The sequence below is a fragment of the Miniopterus natalensis genome, chromosome 18 (assembly GCF_054644295.1).
Source record: "Miniopterus natalensis isolate mMinNat1 chromosome 18, mMinNat1.hap1, whole genome shotgun sequence".
Taxonomy (NCBI): domain Eukaryota; kingdom Metazoa; phylum Chordata; class Mammalia; order Chiroptera; family Miniopteridae; genus Miniopterus; species Miniopterus natalensis.
Genome location: NC_142098.1, coordinates 35,003,258 through 35,023,089, shown reverse-complemented (window position 1 = coordinate 35,023,089; position 19,832 = coordinate 35,003,258). Strand labels below are relative to the sequence as shown.

At 50.7% G+C, this 19,832-nt stretch overlaps 1 protein-coding gene across 1 annotated transcript; it reads left to right on the top strand.

The window, feature by feature from the left end:
- Positions 1–5,215: 5,215 nt before the first annotated feature.
- On the top strand, positions 5,216–10,731 carry LOC107534173 (cytochrome P450 2A13). The gene is made up of 9 exons (XM_087827231.1): positions 5,216–5,400; positions 5,869–6,026; positions 6,780–6,929; positions 7,091–7,251; positions 7,790–7,966; positions 8,559–8,700; positions 9,155–9,342; positions 9,869–10,010; positions 10,550–10,731. The coding sequence occupies exons 1-9, from the start codon at positions 5,216–5,218 to the stop codon at positions 10,729–10,731; spliced, it is 1,485 nt and encodes a 494-aa protein (XP_087683357.1).
- The last annotated feature ends 9,101 nt before the right edge of the window (positions 10,732–19,832 follow it).

Below are 19,832 nucleotides of genomic sequence, written 5' to 3'. Positions count from 1 at the left end.
GTAAGCTGTAGATAATAACATATCTCACAGAGCTGTTGGGAAAATTAAGGTAATGCCTATAGATCACTCAGCATAGTTGTTGGCACATGGCATTCAATAAATCACTAGCTACAATAATAAATATAGTCATTATTATCAGCTGGTCATTTATTTTCTTCATGCTTTCATTTCCCCTTCCCAAACAAAAAAACAAACAAAACAAAACTCCTCAGACCATTTCTAGAGTATGACCCCTTCACCCTCTGTCTCCTTCATTCCTGTTACCTGCCAAACTTTCACCCAAGTCCTGCCATTTTCCTGGGAAAGAGGCACTTCAGTGGTCATGGGCATGAGCTGTCCAAATAATTAGAAAGTACCTTCACTTCCTTCTCTCCTCTGGCCTCTCCTTCACCGGCTTTCAGTCAACATTCCAACAGCCCCACCCTAATCCTACCTAATCACCCTGAAATCTGAAAGACAAACGCTTCACTGTGACCTCGATCCCTCAACCCCTCTCACCACCTCACTGCCAGCAGCCCTGGTTAACTGGGTCCTTAGCTAACGCTCCCAGGAACGTAGAAATGATAGAGGGTCAAGTCTGCCTTCGATTAAGAGAACTTAAAAAAAAAACCACAAAAAACGTTTTGGAATCTTGTTTCAGGCTTACAGGGAAGCTTTTCAAGAACAACAGGATATCTGGGACAGTTACCTGAAGTTTCAGAGAGAAGAAAGGTGGGGCTTGGTGGCCCAAAGGGTGAGTGAAGAGCGTGAAATTCAGTCACACAGGGACAAGTCCAGGCTCTGCCCTTAGCCGTGCAGCTCAAGACAAGCCACTTCCCACTCTCGGGGCCTTACTTAACTCATCTGCAAAATAGGAATGAAAAAACAAAGCTCATAGACCTGCTGTGAGGCGTTTAATAAGACCATGCTCATAAAAAGCTTCACACCCTAAGATAATATGCTCAGTGAATGACAGCGTTAGCGGTACTAATATTTAAATTTAAAACAAGAAAGCTCACTTAAGGCCTCTTTTGGAAATGTTTTGGAACTAGCTGGAGGTGGTGGTCTCACAACACTGTGAATGTACTACATGTAACTGAACCCTTGGCTTTAAAATGCTTAATTTTATGTTATGTGAATTTCACCAATTAAAAAATATCTTCTTATTTGGAACATGGTCATAAATTTCAAGCACACTTGTGGGCATGAGCAGGTTTTTCCTGAGAGCTCTGAGTCAGGCTGGGGAGTAGGGGATAGAATGTTGATTGATGAGGTTGGCGAAGGGATCAGGATGTAGCTGTCAAATATATCTGTTCTGTTTCATCCATCCCACAGGTCCAAGACTCGGCTCTCTCTGTCTGGACTGCCCTCCTCTCTTCCCCTACCTGGTGAATGCATCCTGCAAGACTCAGTTCTAATGACACCTCCTCTACAAAGCCTTCCCAATCCTCAACCTTAAGTAGCATATTATTACTAATAATTACTAATTAATTTGAATAGCATCATTGAGGACTTTAATTTATTCAGGTCTGCTCTCCCACTAAGAAACCCCTAAGAGCAAGAACTGTGCCTAGTTCACCATGTCCAAGGCTGCCCGCATTATCTCCTGCCTCAAACCTGCTCCTGATCCGTGTCCCCAAACCAGCAAATGACACTACCATCTGTCCTCTACACTGGGCTCCTCCCTCACCCTTACCTCCACACAGCGGACATATAATCAGGTTAGAATCCATGTTTCCTTCCACATCTTCCCCCAGCTCACCTTCTCCCCATCCTCATGGCCTCGGCTCCTGTCTTATCTGGATGCCTACAGGAGCCACTTCTTCATCTCTCAGTTTATAGTCTCGTCTTCTCCAAAAATCTGATAAATTTTTCTGAAACACAAATCTGACTACATTTTCCCCCCTCTGCTTAAAACCCTTCCGTGGCTTTCTTTTGCCTCCAGCCAGGATCCAAACTCCCCACCAGGTCACATAAGGCTCCGTGTGGTCTGACTCCTGCTGATGGCTCTGGTTTCGTGGGTGAACATGGCCCCGGAGCTCTACACTCCAGGAGCACTCAGCCATGCTCTCTGGGGCTCTTACCTCCATACAAGCTTATCCTCTGCCTGCAATTCTCCCTCACAACCCTCTCTACCCTTCCATGGAAAATCCTTCCGAGCCCTATTGGGGCTTACCCTGAACCTACAAGGTTGACCAGGTGCCATTTCTGGGCCCCTACAGCTCCCTGGGCCCCCTTTTCTGGCCATGACCTATCTGCTTGTGTCCCTCCCTTCTGCAGTGACTCTTCTGCCTGGGTCCCCCACCCAAGCTCTGACCCCTCTGCCTGTCTGTGCCCTCCCTTGCCACCCTGAATCCTCTGCCTATGCCCCCCATCCTGCCCTGACCCCTCTGCCTGTGCCTTCTCCTCCCAGCACTGTCCATTCTGAGCTGTCACTGTTTTGTGACTGGTCTGTCTCCCCACTGGCATGTGGTGTCACACACCGATCTCTCACTCCATGTTTCAGGGTCAGAGACAAGGCCAAACTCACTTGACCTCAAGTAATTCTCCCAGTCTTGACCCCTCACGGCCTCCCCACCCAGCTCATGGCAGCCTGTCTAAACATTCGGGGCCCTTCCTGATGCCAACTTCACTGAGAAACAACCGCCCCAGAGTCCTACCTGCCTCCTTCTCACGGAACAAAGGAGAATGGGAGGGCCCAGGCCTGAGGCCAGCCCAGGTGCAGGGATGCAAAGGAGACTTTTGGTGGTAAGAATGCCATCAAATATACGGATATCAAATGTAATGTTCTTAACCAATGTTATCTCGTTAAAAAAAAAAAAAAGACCAAATAAAAGATTAGGGGGTTGCTACTGGCCAACCCCATGCTAATCCTCCTGCCCTCCTCTTCCCCCTCCAAAACCAGCAAGCAGCTCTCCTTTATTTGTTGACCTAGCCCCTACTCTTTGTTCCCTCCCTACAGGTGTCAGGGGCTTAAAATGCTTTGAGCAAGATGCCAGTCGTGGGAGTGCCAACCTCACCCACCTGCACTCACCTGATTAGAGGCGGCACCTGAGGAGGGTGGTCCAAATGTCGGAGCCTGCCCAGTGCCCATCAGGGGCCCCTCTCAGGCCCACATAGGACCAGTCGCAGCACCGGGACCAGTCACAGCCTGCTGGGACCAACCTCAGAGCCTACCTGGTGCCACCCTTATGCCCTCTGGAAGCCAGCCTCAGTGGCCACCTGGGCCTTCTCCCAGAGCTCTCTTGACACCAAAGGCTCTCTATTACTGTTCTCCTGGTATCAAGTTCAGTGTCAACTTATTTTCAATCCTAGTCTACCTGGAGACAAGCTCAATGCCAGCGTGATAGCCCTCTCTCCCCCGGGGTACCTGATGCCAATAGCAGAACCTGCCAATGCTGATGCCAATCTCAGCACCCACCTGCTGCTAAACTTGGTCTCCACCTGGCCCCCAGGGTGGGCTAGGCCAGTCAATGGAGAAAGAAGGAGAGAGGATTCAAAGCCCAGCTGTGCCACTTATTACCTGTGACCTCCAGCAAGTGTCTTTATGGAGTCTTGGTCTCCTTAACCGCAAAGTAAGGGTGATAATGACCTGGCCCCACTCGTACAAAGATTCAGTAAGACCCTGCAGTCAGACTCAGCCTCCTCAACTATGCTCACCAGGGGGTAACTTTCCTTATTATCAAGAATGTCAGTGAGGAAAGCACAGCAGAGTCACTCATCCTTTCTCTACTCCCTCCCTCAGCACCTCAGGGCCACCTCTGTTCCCACCCCTGGAGTTTACCCAAATTGCTCCTTTTATGGTTCCCTCTGCCTGCTAATAGTGGCACTGCTGAGCCAGGAATCACCCCTAAAGGAAACTTCACATACCCTCAAATACAACCTTTCCACTGGTGGCAAAACAATCCCAGAAAGGGGAATAAAAGTACAGAGCAGGAGAGACGTGTGCACCCTGCCCACTCTCTGTTTTCTGTCCTCAGTTTACCTATATATAAAATGGGAGGCATTGCCCTGGCCAGGGTGGCTCAGTGGTTGGTGCGTAGACCCACAGACCAAAGGGTCGAGGATTCGATTCCCAGTCAAGGGCACGTACCTGGGTTGAAGGTTCGATCCCCAGCCTGGTTGGGGTGAGTGTGGGAGGCAACCAATTGATGTGTCTCTCTCACATCAAGGTCTCTCTCTCTCTCTCTTCCTCCTCTTTCTCCCTAAAAATCAATGGAAAAAATATCCTCAGGTGAGGATTCACAAAATAAATAAATAAAATGGGAAGCATTAATAATAATAATTACAACAGAAATGATACAATCAACTTAGTGAGCTTCCCTAAGGATCTCGGTAGGGAACGAGTGTGGCTCTCTGTAAATTACTACCCTCAGACAGCTGGGATCTTTTTGTACTGTGTTGCAGTTGTCATTACTAGTTTCTGAGTCCTGGCCCATGCCTCTGCCAACTGAGACCATGAGTCACTTCTCCAGTTCTGTGGAAAGTTCCACTGAAATGCGGCTCTGGTCTTCTATCTCCTTCCCAACCAGGGATGGGCAGTTCTGTGACATCCCATCCTGACCTCGCTTTGAAGTTCCAATGAGGATTCTGGGCATCAAGGAACGTGTTGTAGCCCATTGTGGCATCTGGGGTCAGAAGCTGACTCCATGAACCAGCTGGACTCTATATATTTCTCCCCACCCCCTGCAGGAAGCCCACGTCCACTGCCACTGCCTCTCACCTCAAGACCCTCAAATCCATTGCCTGACATCTCCCATCCTGAGACCTTTAAACCTACATCCCTCCTCAGCAAAAGACCCCCAAATTCACAGCCATGCATTCTGTCTCATTCCAATACCCTTAAGTCTTTAATTTTTCTCTCCTGAGACCCCCAAGTTCACAATTTTGGGGTTCCCTCTCACTCTGAGTCCCCAAATCCCAAGCTCATACATGCAAATATTCCAGAATCTTCAGTTCTAAAATTTGTCTACTGTGCCAAGTCCACAGCCCTTGGCTGGCTCCTCGGGAGAGGCCACAAATTCAGACTCCTGCCCACTCCCTGTTAATCTGCCTGGAGTCCCTGCCTCCTCCATTGCTGGCTATAACCCAAGCTGCCTGGGAGCATGACAGGGGGTGTAGTCAGCAGATGAAAAGAGACTGTTACATAATCAGGACCAAAGGTGACCTCTCTCTCCCAGGGAGTATAAAAGCAACCCATGCCAGGCATCGCCATGTGACCGCTCTCAGTGCCATCATGCTGGCCTCAGGGCTGCTTCTGGCAGCTTTGCTGGCCTGCCTGACTGTAATGGTCTTGATGTCTGTCTGGCAGCAAAGGAAGCTCTGGGGAAAGCTGCCTCCCGGCCCCGTTGCATTGCCCTTCATCGGAAACTACCTGCAGCTGAACACAGAGCATATGTACAACTCCCTCATGAAGGTGTCGTGGGGCAGGGAAATGGGTGGTAGAGTGGGGCTATGGGCCTGCCCAGTCTCGCTGGGACTTTGTGGCAGGGAATTGGCATCGATTGGACCGAAATCTTAGGAAAAGGGAGTTTTGTGTGTTTTTTAAAATATGTTTTTATTGATTCCAGAGAGAGAGGAAGGGGAAGAGAGAGAAACAGATGAGAGAAAAACCCAGGCACGTACCCTGACGGGGAATGAAACATGCAACCTCTGGGGGGATTGGACCACGTTCAACCAACCAAGCCACACCAGCAGGGGCAGGAAGGGGGAGCTTTGAAGCTTTAGCATCAGGGTCCTAGCCGGGAAAGACCAGATCTTGGGATGTCCAGTCTCTTGGCTGTCAGAACCTGGGCAAAATGTACCCCAGCCTGTGAGGATTGGGTCCAGGGCCCGATGGGAGCTGAGGCCGCTCCCTCTCACCACCCCCGCGCCTCTCCATCAGATGAGCGAGCGCTACGGGCCGGTGTTCACCGTCCACCTGGGCCCGCGGCGGGTCGTGGTGCTGTGTGGATACGACGCTGTGAAGGAGGCGCTGGTGGACCAGGCCGAGGAGTTCAGTGGGCGAGGCTCCCAGGCCACCTTTGAATGGCTCTTCAAAGGCTATGGTGAGGGGCTCTGGGGAAGGGACGTGGTCAGGCAGACCCGACAGCCGTTTCCCCAGCGTTCTCCCAGCTCGCCCGCCCTCTTGGGCTGGGGCAGAGCCCTTCCTCTGGCCCCTCTGACCCCTCTGGCCCCCTCCGGCTCCTCCCTGCACCTCTCGGGCTTGTCCTAGTGTTTCTGCGCCTCCTGCTTCTCTGCCGGCCTCCCGGTCCCCCTGCCCACCTGCCGGTTCTCTCTCACTAGGTGGCCCTTCCTCCCCTTATCTGAGAGGCTCCGGGGATGTCTGCCTTGCAGGCCTGGCCCTCTGTCTCCATGTGTCTTTCCGTCTTTTCCTCCTCAGCTTCTGTGCCCCTTCCCGGCCTCTCTTTGTCCTTAGTCTTAGGATCCCACATTATTTCAGCTTCAGTCCCCATGCCTCCATCCCCTGGCAAAGGCCCTCATCTCTCCAGACGCTCGCTCGCCATTTCTCCGTATATATTTCTCTCTCCTCTCCAGCTCTTTTAAATCCTTCTCAATTTTTACTTCCACCTCCCAGATGTCCCCGGGTCTCACTCCCCCTCCTCTCCTCCATCTCTCCCTCTCTTCAGGTGAGTCTCCGTCTCTGTTTCTCTGTGCAGCGTGTTGCCCCGTCCCTTCTGATTTTCTTCCAACCCGGCCTCTGTCCCTTCCCGGATTTCTCTGACTGGGAGCGTCTTTTCTCTTTCTCTCTCTGCCCACCTCCCGCTGACCCCCCTCCCCACTCCTGCGCCCCCTCCCAGGCGTGGTTTTCAGCAACGGAGAGCGGGCCAAGCAGCTCCGGCGCTTCGCCATCACCACGCTGCGGGACTTCGGCATGGGCAAGCGCGGCATCGAGGAGCGCATCCAGGAGGAGGCGGGCTTCCTCCTCCAGGCCTTGCGGGACACGCACGGTGAGCCTGGCAGCCCAGGGTCCCCTCCACGGACCCGCACCGAGGGTTCTGGCCTGGGAAGGGACCTAGGTTCGGGGGAGGCTTTGCTCGAATTATCAAACTGGCATCAGACCGCCAAGTTGAATCTCCCCCAAATCCCTTCTCTCGCCTACACCTCCCAGGTGCCTTCATAGACCCCACCTTCTTCCTGAGCCGCAGTGTCTCCAACATCATCAGCTCCATCGTCTTTGGGGACCGCTTCGACTATGAGGACAAGCAGTTCCTCTCACTGCTGCGCATGATGCTGGGAAGCTTCCAGTTCACAGCTACATCTATGGGGCAGGTAACTGGTCCCCACCTGGCTCTACTGTGGCCCTATCACAGCCAGCCAAGGGCTCCCCCACATGGGGACAGGTGTCCCAAACTCCTGTCCTCCTCTAGACAGGGTCCCCTCAAAATCAGCCTTCTCACTTGGACAACTGAACAAGTGAGAACCCGGGACAGGTGTCTAATACCCAGTCTCCAATACCTGGATGTCTCAACTAATACTCCCCTTACAAAACAAGAAAGGAAAGGGGGGGAGAGAGGGAGGGAGGGTGGGAGGGAGGGAGGGAGGGAGGGAGGGAGGGAGGGAGGGAGGGAGGGAGGGAACGAACCTGGATGTGTCCCAGGCCATCTCACCTAAATCCTTGGGCAGGGGCCCTCATGCTTACCTCACATGAAAACTCAGACATCTGTTTCCATCCAGCCCCATCTAAATACCCAAACACCTAAACAGGCGCCTTTAAACCAGTGCGTCCCTTGCCCTGGGACAGGTCCCACTCCCATCAGGTGATGTCCACCAACAGCTGTCCTTCCTCTCCCTGCTCCCCCCACCTCAGCTCTATGAGATGTTCTCCTCGGTGATGAAACACCTGCCAGGGCCACAGCAACAGGCATTTAAGGATCTCCAGGGGCTGGAGGACTTTATGGTTGAGAAGGTGGAGCAGAACCAACGCACGCTGGATCCCAAATCCCCACGGGACTTCATTGATTCCTTCCTCATCCGCATGCAGAAGGTCCGTGCCCGAAGCCAGTGCAGAGAGGCCCGCAGCCCCGCAGAGAGCCTCAGGCCGGGGCGGGGAGGGACAGATCACCCCCCATCATAATCCTCACAATCCCAGTTATGATTAACCACCGCTTCTCTCCGCTGAGCCCTCGCCCATGGGCAGGGCTTGTGTGTGCAAATCATAATGACAACCACATCTGGGCACTACCGTGCACCAGGCACTATTTTAACAACTTGATGGTATTCGCCTGTTTAACACTCACACCAGCTCTCTTTAGCTCTCTGATGCATCCTGTCATGGTCTCTCTGTCTCTTTTTCCCACTCACTGTCTCTATCCCTTCATTTCTAAGTATCTCTACAATTGAAAAGCGACATCTAAGCTGATAATTAAAAGACAGATAGCCAGCTGGGTAAAGAGTGTGAGAAGAGCATTTGGGGCAGAGCCAGCAGCCTGGGAAAAGGCCTGGCAGAACTAGGGGCCCCCTTTCCACCCTTGGTCTGGATCTATAAGAGGTGGGTCCAAAGGACAAAGCCCAGCAGGGCCCCGGGAGCGTGGGGGAGTGCGGGGGAGTGGGCTTGGCCTGAAGCCATCCTCCCACAGGAACAGGAGAACCCCAACACAGAGTTCCACATGAAGAACCTGGTGAGGACCACACTGAACCTTTTCTTTGCGGGCACCGAGACAGTCAGCACGACCCTGCGTTATGGCTTCCTGCTGCTCATGAAGCACCCAGATGTGGAGGGTAAGGCTGGAGGGGGGAGGGAAGTGAGGGCCACAGAGCCTCAAAATTCCCCTGAGCCCGCTGCCATGTCCCCACCTCTCTCAAGTGCCTGGACCCTCAGACACACCCTGCTATCCAGAGGCTAGGTGATGATATTCAGCAAATAGGCACCAGCGAGTTTCATTCGCTGTTAAAATATTGAAAATACCTGAACTGATTGGTAAATAGGTCCTGTGCTGAGCCCACCAAGTGCCCACTACCTGCCCCTCCAGGCTCCTCCCTCGCAGCTTCCCCCACGAATTTGGCACAACCAGGTTAACAGCACCCTGTGCCAACAATGATTCTGGCCAACCTGTTTCGAATGATCTACATGGATGTCATGCATGTTGTAGACCCATCCAGTTGTACATATTTAGACTATCATTCCTGCCCTGAGACCCCTAGATACTTAAACATATTCCCCCTTATCCCACAGCCAAGGTCCATGAGGAGATTAACCGGGTGATTGGTAAAAACCGTCAGCCCAAGTTCGAAGACCGGGCCAAGATGCCCTACACAGAAGCAGTGATCCATGAGATCCAAAGATTCGGAGACATGATTCCCATGGGCTTGGCCCGCAGAGTCACCAAGGACACTGAGTTCCGGAACTTCCTCCTCCCTAAGGTGCTGCCCTTGCCCAGCCCAGAGGGGCCTCCAGCCTACTCCCTGTGACCGAGCACCCCATCCCCTTTAGAAGCTTCCCAGGCCCTGTCCCACTCCCTCAATCACAGGCTCCCCAGTCACATGTCCCTTCAACCTTCCCACTCAGAGACACCTGAACCCCCTATCTCCCCAAGACCCCTTGCCTCAGGGCATATGAACCCTATTTCCCCAGATTTCCTGTCTCAAGACTTCCTGTCTCAGGGATACAACTCTCATGTCCCCCAAACATCCTGCCTTAAGAGACATGAACTGCATGTACCCCAAACCTTCTGCCTCAGGAGACACAGACCCCCATGCTCCCCAAAATCCCTGTCTTGGGGACATAAATGTCATATCCCCCAAAGCTCCTCCCTCAGAGACGACCCTGCCTCCCCCACCTCCCACGTCTCCTCACCTCGCGCACCCACCTTTCCCCTCTGACCCCATGCACTCTCAGCATACCCATTCCCCCTCCACCTTCTCAAACCCCCTTTGCCCTCCCCACCAGGGCACCGAAGTGTTTCCTATGCTGGGCTCCGTGCTAAAAGACCCCAAGTTCTTCTCCAACCCTAAAGATTTCAACCCCCAGCATTTCCTAGATGAGAAGGGGCAGTTTAAGAAGAATGATGCTTTTGTGCCTTTCTCCATCGGTAAGAGACCACTGTTGCCAAGCCACCAGTCAGTCACACCAACTGGGGCCTCCTTCATCCCCGCTCCCCTCTCTGGGGTGTAGCCTAGCACGGTTCTCTAGCTTGGGAGTCCCTCTGATGATCTACCCTGCAGCCAACCAACTGCAACCCCCATAACTATCAAGTACCTAAGCCCAAGCAAAAGGAAAGGGATGACTGTCCCCATTTCAGAGACGGGGCAAATCAAGGCCCAGAGTGAGTCAGAGATTTGTTCAAGGTCACTTAAATTCTTCAGATTCCTAGGAAGGAGATGATAGCACTGCAGCCATATCTGTGTGTTTGGGAGAAAGGGTCGTCTAAAATTCCCATTGCTACACCCTGCTATGGCTCACCCCCGTCCCATGCACAAGGGAAACGGAGGCTCAAAGAGGATTAGAGACTTCTCTGAAAGTCTTCAGGCCACGACACTCCATCCCCTCCTCCGGGGAGAATGCAGCTGGAGAGGGAAGAGGCGGCAGGGAGGGCAGCTCACCGCCCCCCTTCCCACCCTGTCTTTCCAGGAAAGCGGTACTGTTTCGGAGAAGGCCTGGCTAGAATGGAGCTCTTTCTTTTACTCACCACTATCATGCAGAACTTCCGCTTCAAGTCTCTGCATTCACCCAAGGATATTGACGTGTCCCCTAAATCTGTGGGCTTTGCCACCATCCCACCAAACTACACCATGAGCTTCCAGCCCCACTGAACTAGAGGGGCCAGTGGGAGGAGGAGCAAATGGGAGGGCGGGTCCTGGGAAGGGCGACGGGGAGGGGCTGGCAGGAGGGGCGGAGCTAAAGCTGGGGTGGGGTGCAGGAAAGGGAGGTGCAAAGTGGATGGGAGAGGAAGACCAAACAGATGGGCTGTGTGTTTACCTTTCTAGAGGTAGATCCTTCAAAACTGGGTGAGAGGAAGGGAAACCTTACACTATTTTGTAAATGATGATGATTATGATAATAATAATAGCTATTATTTATTGAACAAGGACTCTTTTGTCAGCTCTATGCTAAAAGCGTTACACACTCACCTCCCTTAATGCTCACAAACCTATGCGACGGGAACTGTGTTCATGCCCATTTCACAGGTGACAGCTGAGGCTCAGAAAGTTTGTCTCTATCTGAGATCCCACAGAACACAGTGAGTGCTCAGCAAGGACTTGAACACAGATCTGCGCAGCGATGTCTACTCTTAGCCCATTGTCCTTTGGGTAGATTCTTAAAAGGCACCCCTTCCTCAAGTAAAAAAAATGACACCTTAGTATATTATTACACAACATGAACAGTTCTGTCCAAGGATTTTTCCAGGTTCCCGGCAGGCAGCTGACCTGGCTTCACTACATACACTTACCCATACTCTTGCCCTTTCATGCACACTTCAAATGCCAGGGCATCCATCGCCCCACCACCACCACCACCACCAAATAAGGTGGGATCTGATCAGTGAAACCGGAGAACAGGAGTCAGACCTCTTAAAGAACTGGGTGTGAGAGAAAAACACTTCAGTGAATGCTGGGAGAACTTTGGTCAGGGCGCAGCCATGTACAAGTGTGTGTGGTGTGTATGCAAGTATACGATTGCATGTTCTCCTGAGTATATGCATGAACTCATTTGCTCTGAGCTTCTGAAGGTTTGGCTCTCTCTGATGGACCTGGGGTCTGCTGTAATACCCAGCTAAGAGTCTCAGAATCTCCTGCTTACTCTCAAATAAGTCAGTGTGTGTTCTCTCAGAAGTGGCATCCTCGAGCAGTGCACAATCTGCACATTCACAGACATCAGCCTTAGATTTCTGTTTCTTAAACTAAATGCTACACAGACCCCTCCCCACCCAAAAAAACCTTGCCACACTTGAAGGACCAGTGATTAAGATCAAGTGAGGGGGAAATCTGGTTCTCTGAACCCTGCAAGTATCATAACAAGCTATGATTGTCAAGTTTCTCAATTTCCATTATCTAAGTTTTACAGCTTGGGTTTCATGAATTGGCTGCTTCCTGCTCACTGGAGAAGAAGGATGGGTCCATAGGGTCACACCCTTTATTATCACAAACACACTTTTAAAATTTATTATTATTGATTGATTTTAGAGAGAGAAGGTAGAAAGAGAGAGAGGGAGAGCAAGAGAAAAACATCGATTTGCTGTTCCACTTATTTAAGCACCATTGGTTGCTTCTTGCGTGTGCCCTGACGGGGGATCAAGCTCACAGCCTTGGCATATCAGATGATGCTCTAACCAGGGCCACAAGCACTCTTTTTAACAACCCAGTGTCAGAACCAAACCTCATCCTTCCATGTATACGTCACTTAAAGAGGCTTCCAGAAACCGCGACTGGAGGAATCTTAGAATTGTGGCGTAACAAACTGCTGAATCTGGGAACCGCAGAGTCCCACAATTCATCATCTCGGAATCTCAGATTCTCAGAACCTGAGGACTCAAGAGTGTTTGAAACACTGATGCTTGGAGCTCTTGATGCTCAGAATTTTAGCATTGTGAAGCACTGGGGGGGGGGGGGGGGGGTAAGACTTCAACATGTGAGCTCTTTGGGAACACAGGTTAACCCATAACCTGAGTATCCCCTACCCAATTATCTCCAGGAGATCTCTCTTAATTGTCCCACTCTCTCCCAGAATTGGCCTTTGGCTGGCCTCACTCCGTGTATCCCTCGGCTGTGTCCATATACCTCCATCTGACTGTGCTCAGTCTCTGGTCCATGCTTAACCCCTTTCTCTGTCTTTCAGTCACACCTCAGGGACTGTGGCTGTTTGCATCTGCCTGTGTTCTTCCTTTATGGCTTATTCTTTTCCCAAATTCCTGTTATTTATTTCTCTATCACACCCCATCCAGCCATCACAGTTAGGTCCTAGTGGTGTGCTGTCTTGAATTTGTATGGATACACATGAAAATCCTAGCTCTAGATGCTGGGGGGGGGCCTTCTCCAGGGTTTTCTGAGTCACCATGTTTCAAATACCCTGTTTCTCTGGCCTAACTTTCCTCTTGCCTCATCAGCTCCCCACTCTGCTTCTACCCCTTGGTTAGGCGGCTCAGATCAATGACTCCAGAGCTGAGTAAACAACCACATGCTGGACGTCAGGATACCCTGCAACAGACCGCGCCGGGACAGCACGTGGCGTCATGCAGCGCCCCACGTTCCCCCGAAGGGCATTCCCCTTTCTCATCCTTGCCAGGGTGGTATTTGGTATTCTAGGCGCCTGGCTGGTGGGTGGGTCAATTAAGTTCTGATCCTTGCCCAGGTAACCTAACCCTCGCTAAGCACTGACTTAGAACACAGGCTCAGGCTGCCACGCAAGCCAGCCTCCCCCACTGTGTACACTGACGTCGGTCGGAGCTGTGCTGCCTTGTGCTGCATTGTTGAGTCCTATGGGGAGGCTGTTATAGATTTGGCTGACCTACATTGAAAATTCCACTAACTAATTGGCATTTAGAGACAGGACTGTGGGTTCGGGGACCTCCTTAACGTGGCCATGGATCATTTCTCTTGGCCTGGATACTTCCCACCTATCAGGTCCAGTCAACACAAGTCAATATAGAAGAGCAGTGTGATGTTCTCTAGAAAGTCAAGATGATCAAGATCTCTGTGGACCGCATTATACAAAAGTTTAAAAGTTGGCATAGGTGCCCGGCTGGCATGGCTCAGTGGTTAAATGTTGACCCATGAACCAGGAGATCACGGTTTGACTCCCACTCAGGGCACATGCCTGGGTTGCAGGCTCAATCCCCAGTAAAGGGCACACAGAAGGCAGCCGATCAATGACTCTCTCATCATGGATGTTTCTCTCTCTCTCTCTCTCCCCCTCCCTTCCTTTCTCTGAAATAAAAAAGTTGGCATAGGTCTGAAAATTGGTACGGAGAAAAAAAGTATTTGCCAAGTCCGCTGTAGTTTCATCTCAGTTGCCAGAAGCTGTGTTAATTTGCTTTACTAAAATACCACATCCAAAACACAGCAGAATTGAAGTCACTGCTTTATTAAGTTTATAATAATCCAGTTTTTCCCCCAAGAATTATCATCATCTGCACAGGCCAAATAGGGATATGATGTTTTACATCTTTTATGGTAGCACAGTATGTTGTGTTACGCTGGCAGAAGCCTCATACATCTTGTGTTTATTGCATTTCTTGGTTGCATCAATTTCTTTGGTGTTTGATTTAAACTCGTGGTATTTTGTACAGTAACATGCTGTACAGGGTTGTAGCCTAGGAGCAGTAGACTGTGCCATAGAGCCTAGGTGTGTAGTAGGCTAGACCAGCAATTTTCAACCTTTTTTATCTCAGGGCACACTCTCAGGAACAAAGACTTGAAATATGACAGTCACTATACATAGAATAAAAAATGCCTTAAAAATAAAAAATGTTCTAATATGAACCTTCAACAATTTCTCTTAACCACTACAACCAGAGATTTCAAGATTCGGAATAAATACACATACCTCATCTATTTAATTAATTATTCGGGATATCCCCCTATTCTCATTAGCCAGAAATCTGGTGTCCCTATCGTGAGAACTCTTCTTAGTAGCCTCCACCCCAGTTATCTAAACCTTTCAGCACTGTGGGCTTAGTCCTAAGGAGCAATCATCACTCTCATTCACTGCTGAGGGTGGAGGCTGTGAGTTGGCACAACCTTTGAGTGTGGCTTGACAATAGCAGCCAAAATTAAAAGGGAATGTATCATTTGACTCAGCAATTCACAGCTAATGATTTATTCTGAGGTGTACTCAACTGCGCAAAATTACCTATGAGCAAGCTTATTTGTTGCAGCTCTGTTTAATAGTGAAAGGCTGGAAGTAACTGCAGTGTTCATCATTAGATGGCTGACTAATAAACGGTGGTACATTCTTACAGTGGAATGCAGGATCCCAGCAGGAAAGGTAAGTCAGACACAAATAGGATAACTGAGAGTTTAATGAGAGGACTGTTTACAAAGTTGAGGGAAATCCAATGAGGGATGGGAAACACCTGTAAACTAGCCACAGTGAGGTTCCCCTGGATCCCTGTCCCTGAAGGAGGGAGCAGTTCCTGGAACGGTGACACCTGTACATACAACAGGAGTCGTGGCCAAAGCAAGTTACATGACCAAGTGTGCCAGTTGGGGAGGGGGGAGTGTAATCTTGTCCTAAGAGAACGACCAGTGCGAGGGAAGAAAACATTTTGAAAATACAGTCATTACTCCGTATCCATAGGTTCTGTATCCATGGATTCAACCAACTGCTGTTGGTTGTGGAACCTAGGGATACAGAGGGCCAACTAAAGGACTTGAGTCTCCTCAGATTTTGGTATTGAGGGGGGCTCTGGAACCAATTCCCCTCAGATACCAAGGGATGACTGTGGAATAATTTACCACGGACAAGGCAAGCCTCAGACTTCAGTGACTCTCCTGCCCCCAAGTGGATAAAGCCTGTCAGATAATAAAGTCAAAGAGAGATGAGGAGAGCAAAAGAGACTGAGAAAAACATTATTTAAACCTGCATCCAGCATAGGGGTAGATGCCAAGGGAAACCAGAGCTACCTAATCCCTTAATTAAGCCTTCACACCTCTGCCAGGACTTGCCATAAGAGCTTTTCTGGGACTTTAACAAGAAGGCGCCCCACCTCTCTCTCACCAAGTGCCTGGGACCAAGGGTGTCAAATTCTCCAGGATCTACAAGCACACACACACACACACACACACACACACACACACACACCAGCCCTCATGGGAATGGTGAACTGACCTGGGGGCGTTTCCAGGTACTGTCACTGCAAGCATCTTTGCCACAAGCATTTTTGCTGCAAATGTTTCTGCCACAAAATTAATTGGCTGTAAGGCAATGTTGCCATAAATTCATGGCAAATAATAAAGGGACATTGATAAGGACATTAATGAAACATGAAAAATGAATAACAAAATGAATAAGGCTTTATTGAGAAATGCAAAATATTTAAATACATTTAAAATATGTGTGTGTTGCCCTGGCTGGGTGGCTCAGTTGTTTGGAGTGTCATCCCATGCACCAAAAGGTCACCAGTTCAATTCCCTTCCTCCCCAGAAACCCCAAACCTGTCCCCACGAAGCAGGTATTCTACATCCCTACTTCAAACCCTAACAACACAGTTTCCAGCATCCATCACGGGAAACCCCAGACACGCAAACACATTTCCTGGGCTCCTGATGGAGTCCTATGCTGCACCTCCCCCCTCCTTATCAAGTTCCCAGGACCCCCAGCCCTGCAGAGTGGAAATCCTCATTGTGTAGCCTCCCAGCCCTCTGCACCACTGATTCTGCCCCCCACACACACAGGGCACCGACGTCATCACCATCCTTAACACAGTCACTGAGAACCCAGCCAGTTCCTGACGCCCCAGGAACTCAACCCTGAGCATTTTCTGGATGCCAATCAGTCCTTAAAGAAAAGCCCTGCCTTCATGCCCTTCTCAGCTGGTGAGAGAGGTGGGGACAAGAGTCAGTCTTTCGGACCCCTCGTTCCCACCTACGATGCCCAGTCCTCCAAACCTTTTCACTTCATCCCACCCATCCTCAGCTTTGGATGTGCAGAGACATCCATTCTCCCTCCCAGCTCTGCTCTTACAGGCAGTTAATGACTGAAATCCTTGTGGAGGGAGGTTGGAGGCAGAAGAGTAACTTAACTTGGAGGTGCTCATTTCCGCCTCTCCAGTGGGTGTCGCAGGTGAGGTGGTTCTAGTTTCCTCTGCTTCCGTCTTCACCCTGCTGAAAAAAATCTTTCCTGTGTAACTCAGTATTAGAAAGAAAAATAAGTGGGGGGAGATACTAACAGGTAACTTAGCATATTGCATACTGTGTGCCAGGCGCTGCCTCTGAGGACAGGCGCTGGCTCAGAGTGGTGGTGAAGAGCTGGGCTTTGCAGCCAGACCCCAGCTCCTTTCTCTCCAAGGTATGTGGCCGTGGATATGTCACTTCACCTCTGTGCCTCAATTTCCACGTTTATAATATGGAGATCATAACAAGGCCTGCCTCTTGGAGTTATGAGGAATAAATTCATAGCTGTACATGCTTAGAGTAGTGCATGGCACACATAGGACCTACATCAGCATTTCTGCTCGCTGCCAATCTGCATTCACCATTCACGACAACCTACTGAGGCACTATTATCACCCCCATTTTAAACACCCAGGAACTGTGGCGTGCCCAAGATCACAGAACCAGTTACGGCAGAGCCAGGATTCGAACCCAAGAAGTTGCATTTGTATCAGGCAGGCCCAGGATTTACTTAAAGCATTTTCCCAGATTTTCAGATGGGCGGGTCTGTGGTGTCCCCGACCGTTATCCTCATATGTTTTCCTTTGGGAATTTGGAGCTGGAGCCCCTCACCCCATCTCATGTCATCGCTTCCCCACCCAGCCCCTCGCCCGATGCTGACCGTGCCCAGGTACCCGGTGGGAGCGCTGGGAGCCCTTCCGCGGCCTCACCCAGGCCCTGCGGGGCTGCTCCCGCGGCCCCCGGGCCCTTCCAGATTCGCCTGTGGGCGGTGGCGCCCGGCCCTAGACGCTGCTCCGTCCCTCCTCTCCGTCCACTGTGCCCCGACCCCTCTCGTTTCCCCCCCTTTGTGCCTGCCACATGCCCATCCCTCCGGGGCTGCGCCCCAGAGGCAGAGAAAGGCCTGCGGAAGGGGAGGTGCGTGCCTTGTCTCACCCATAGAACTCGCTCTGTTCGCGCCCTTTTGGGCTTTTGTATCATTTTGTAGTAAATGTATAATACATTCAAACCTGCTGTGGCTGAATTAAAGGGAGGAGAGTCCCCTAGGATAGGGAGAAGGGCGGTCTGGCTGCAGGGAGAGAAGACACCTGTGACTAGTTCCACCCTCATTCTTGGGGCAGCTAGAAACTGAGAGAAATTGTTACCCCGAGATAGGCTGTAATATATAGGCCGCGAGGGCCTGAAGACAGAGAGGCAGAGAAACCAAGGCAGAGAAAGGGACAGGACCCAGAAAGGTACCGAACAGGTCTGCAAGAGATGCCAGGTGCTGTACAAAAGATGGAAATGTAGGCAGGGAGAAAGTGAGAGATGGAGAGATATAAACAGACACAGACTGAGAAGTAACCATTACTAACACACAGCACTTCCTAGTCACACACAGTTCTAAAGTCCTCATTTAAATCCCCCTATGAAGCAAAGCAATACTATACATTTTTACAGATGAGCAAACTGAGGCTCAGAGAGGAAGTAACTTACCCAAGATAACACAGCCAGGAATGGGCAGAGCTGGGATTGGACCGCAGAGCATCTGGCTCCAACACTGCTCCTCTCAATCTCACAAGGCAGAGACACAGCGGAAAGCACAGACATGCGCAGACTGAGAGGTGGAGAGGCAAAGATGACAGAAGACAGAGACAAGGAGAGACACGAATGACCAGAGAAAGACAGAGAGGAAGGGCAATGAATGGGGAAGTGAGGCACTGGAAGACTGAAACTGTCCCCCATTTCTCACCCTTCTCCTTGGATTATCCCTTTGCCTGACAATTCCTCCCTTTGGGGCTAGGGCAGCAGTCCCAGGCCTGGGGCCTCCCTGACATCCTGCTGACAGTAGCTTTGCTCAATGGGCTTCATTGAGCCAGGGTCAGGCAGAGTGGGGCTGGCCCCCAGCCATGGGTGGTGGTGGCCTGAGGGGTCCTACCCTGAATGGCATCTCCCCAAGGCCATCCAGAAGCTGGGACATGCTCTGCTGAACATGAGGCCAGCTGGGTGAGGCATATAGAGGGTCCCCACATGGGGCATCTTCTCCCTAATCCCCATGCTGTTCCCACCATAAGCCAACCAGAGTCTGCCCCAGGGCCCAGCCATGGATGCAAAGGTGCAAGGAAAGAGGGAGAGACTCAGAGGTCCTGAGAAAGATGGAAAGATAACGAAGAGAAACACCAGAGATACTGAGAATGAGACAGAGATAGAGAGAGACAGCAGAAAGGGATCGTGAAAACCAAAGACTGGGAATGAGACAGAAAGAGAGCCGGAGGAGGAGGGAGAAGAGAAGCACTGAGAGAAAGGGACAGATGCCCAGAGAGAAAGCAGAAAAGGAGATTCTAAAACAGAGAGAAATTAAGAAGGAAGAGACGAAGAGAAACAGATCTGAGAGAAACAGAAAAAGGGGATCTCGAGAGACAGAAGCCTCAAGGCAAGACACAGACAGGCAGGAAAAGAGACAGCCACAGGATTCAGCAAAAGACAGAGACTGAGACAAATAGTCTGAGTTAGAGACAGAGACAGAAATCAGGATGGTGAAAGTCATGCATTCATTCAACAGTCACTGAGTGCCCACTGTGTGCTGAGCACTATTTTAGGTGCAGGGAGTACAGAAATGGACAAGACAAGAGGCCTGCTCTTGAAGACACCCTAATAGAAAGGATTCATTAGGGAGCTTGACAGAGCGGGATCTGGGGAGGGCACGCTCGCTGCACCCCACCACACCCCTGCTGCCTGTGGAGTCCGAGCCCTGCCCCACAACCCCTCCCAGTCACCTAGACAGAGAAAGGTTGGCAAGTAGGAAAACCTGCAACAGAGAGACACACACACACACACAGGCAAGGAGACAGGGAAGCAGACTGGAAGATTAAGGTAAAAACAAACGAGGAGAGATGCAAAGAGAGAAAACATTGAAAAGAGAGAGAGCAAGAGATAGAAAACAGACATGAACAGAGACAGACACTGAGAGTAAAACAGAGATGGACAGAGAGAGAAAGATGAACAGAAACAGAGAAACACAGAGAATGAAAGGGAAGAAGACACTGAGAGATGAAACAAGAATCAAAAAGAGATAGAGACACTGAGAGGCACTCCCAGAGACAAGC